This window comes from Diachasma alloeum, unplaced genomic scaffold (genome assembly GCF_001412515.2).
Source record: "Diachasma alloeum isolate Michigan unplaced genomic scaffold, Dall2.0 Dall_scaffold_00361, whole genome shotgun sequence".
Lineage (NCBI taxonomy): Eukaryota > Metazoa > Arthropoda > Insecta > Hymenoptera > Braconidae > Diachasma > Diachasma alloeum.
This window is the reverse complement of record NW_021680500.1, coordinates 64,758-67,153: the sequence shown is the minus strand read 5'-3', so window position 1 is coordinate 67,153 and position 2,396 is coordinate 64,758. Positions and strand designations below refer to the sequence as shown.

Sequence of the window (2,396 nt, the reverse complement as noted above, 5' to 3'; positions counted from 1 at the left end):
CTGAAATTCCGGTTGTTGTAGGAAAAGTACCGTGACGATCTTCTCCCAGAGCTCCGGGCACGTTGGCGATGGCATGGGATGGCCTTTGAGCCGCGACATCACCAACTTGTATAGTTTGCCCCACGGAGCACCTTCCACTTCAGCAGTCAGCTCATTCCAGGAATGTGCTTTGCTGCGCTTGATAGCCTTGTTGAGCTTATGACGCGCCTTCTTATACCTCATCTCCAGTTCAGAAAGTTTGGTTTCTTTCGGCGGCGCTGAGATGATCTTCTTGCCGCATTACATTCCTTGCGCAGATTCGCGATGGTATCATTCCACCAATATACTGGTGGCCGGCGATTGATAGCTCGCTTCCTAGGCATGGTGGCGTCGCATGCTTCCGTGAGTCTTCTCATGACGTTCTTTGCCTTCTCAGTAGCATTATTGCCACTGATTGGGCTATCGTCCATGGCCACTAAATAGAAGTTAGGATCGAAGTAGCTCACTTTCCAGCCTACTGCATTGGTGCGCGTCCGCGTCTCTGGCGGATGAAAACCTCCCAGAGTATCTCACGGTGGTTACCTGTGTATTCCGATTCCGATTACCTCCCACGAGCAGTTTCCTCTTGTAAGGCTGCTGCTCACGAGGGTAAGATCCACAATTGAGCTCGCGTTTCCTCTCATGAAGGTCGGTTCCTCACTTCGGTTGACCAAGACCAAGTCCAGCGATGACATGGCTTCAAGTACGGCTTGTCCTTTGGGCTTTATCTGCTTATTTCCCCAGTCGACTGCCCAGGCGTTGTAGTCTCCGGCGATTGCTACGGGAAAGTGCTGCTTCACATCCTCAGTTAGTCTATCCAAGAAGTCGGTGAAGTCATCGATCCAAAGGCTCGGCGGGGCGTAGCAGCTGTAGATATATATTCCATCAACCTTCACCCTCACAAAGCCGTACTCATTGCTACTGGTGGTGCTCTGGAAAGTTCGATTCCTACAAGCCAAGATGACAGCCTTCTTACTGGTGTCAGTAACCCAGGATTGGGTGCCAAGATGTCTACATGGCTCTGAGATGCAGACCAGATTGACCTCCCTCTCCCGCACCGTCTGCATGAGCAGATCTTGTGTGGCCTCACAGTGGTTGAGGTTGAGCTGTAGTACTCTCATTGCCGTCTGCTGGTAAGCTTCTGGATCGCCTCCGTATATGCTGGGCATCTGCTGCTACCAGCAATATGGGCACCGTTCTCAACGCCCCCTTTTTCATCACACAGGGTACATCGGGGCTCCTTCCTACATTTTGCAATCTTGTACCCAAGATCAGCATATCTGAAACACAGTTTCGATCTATCGACTTCCCTCTTGCATTGAGTGGCGAGATGGCCATAGCGCCAGCACTTGAGGCACTTTATCGGCCTGTTCGTAGCGCTAATGCGGCAGTTGACCCAACCTATCCGGATCTTGCCTTTCTCTTCCAACTTCGAGGCCACGTCTGTGGTGACTCTGAAGATCGCTCTCTGCGTTCCTCCATAGGCCTTTCGAAGAGTCTTGATGGCACTCATGGAGATGTTGAAATTTATACCATCTTGCTTCTGGATAGCTTCCCAGATTTCCTCTTTCGTGGTGATCTCGTCCAAGTCTTTTATTTCCATTTCCACTTCTGGAATTTTGCTCACTACCTCTGAATCGTCCTTGAGGACGTCTGCCATGGCCGCTTGTAGGTGAGATGCACTTTAATGAGGAGTGGGCCAGTTTTCGTCCGGCGTATCTTGTCTGCGCAGTCTCCGGAGTCTCCAACCTCCTGTTTCACTTTGCGGAGGATCTCAGCGTAGCTTTTTCCCTCCGCTGTGAGGAGCAACGCATCTGAACGAGTTTTAGGCCGAGATGCTTTTTTCGCCCTTCTGCCCTTCGTCACCTTCTGCCAGGCTTGCGGCTTATCCGGTACCTTTCGATGAGCAGGCGGCGAATTGTCTTTCGGCTCTCGTCTCTGCTCCTCCCGAGTTTCCCGGATTTCTTCGGACACGTCTCCTTACTTCCGTCGTTTCCGAGACTTCTTCATCTCGGCTGACGGCGGTGTAGGGGTGGACTGCTTCTTCCTTTTGCCGTTCGCCAGGTCCCTGGACATAGGAGTGATATCCCCTGAGGTGTTCTTCAGTACGCAAGAGTAAGTACGAGTGAGCGATGGTGCTGTTTGTGAACCTTCCTCTATTACGGTGGTCGGTTCACTGACCTTTTCGAGGACTACATCCTCTATCTCCCGCAGTCTGGCCCACTTCTTGTACTTGCTCAGCGTCGCATTAGCTAGGCTGGTCAACTCAGCGTGCAGGTTCTTCTTACTCCTAATAAATGCGTGTATCGATTCGATGGCTTTCCCCAGCTCTTCGAGCGATACTGACGTGTTCTGTCTAGCCGACAGGGATTCCTCGT

The 2,396-nt window shown here is 51.7% G+C and overlaps 1 protein-coding gene across 1 annotated transcript; it reads right to left on the bottom strand.

The window, feature by feature from the left end:
• Positions 1 to 1,135: 1,135 nt before the first annotated feature.
• LOC107041299 lies at positions 1,136 to 1,678 on the bottom strand. Its single transcript, XM_015261790.1, has one exon. The coding sequence runs from the start codon at positions 1,676 to 1,678 to the stop codon at positions 1,136 to 1,138; it is 543 nt and encodes a 180-aa protein (XP_015117276.1).
• Between the last annotated feature and the right edge of the window lie 718 nt (positions 1,679 to 2,396).

What these genes read in the sequence shown, in the direction of transcription:
- LOC107041299 (XM_015261790.1), bottom strand. Translation starts at nt 1,678, where the DNA reads ATGGCAGACGTCCTCAAGGACGATTCAGAGGTAGTGAGCAAAATTCCA.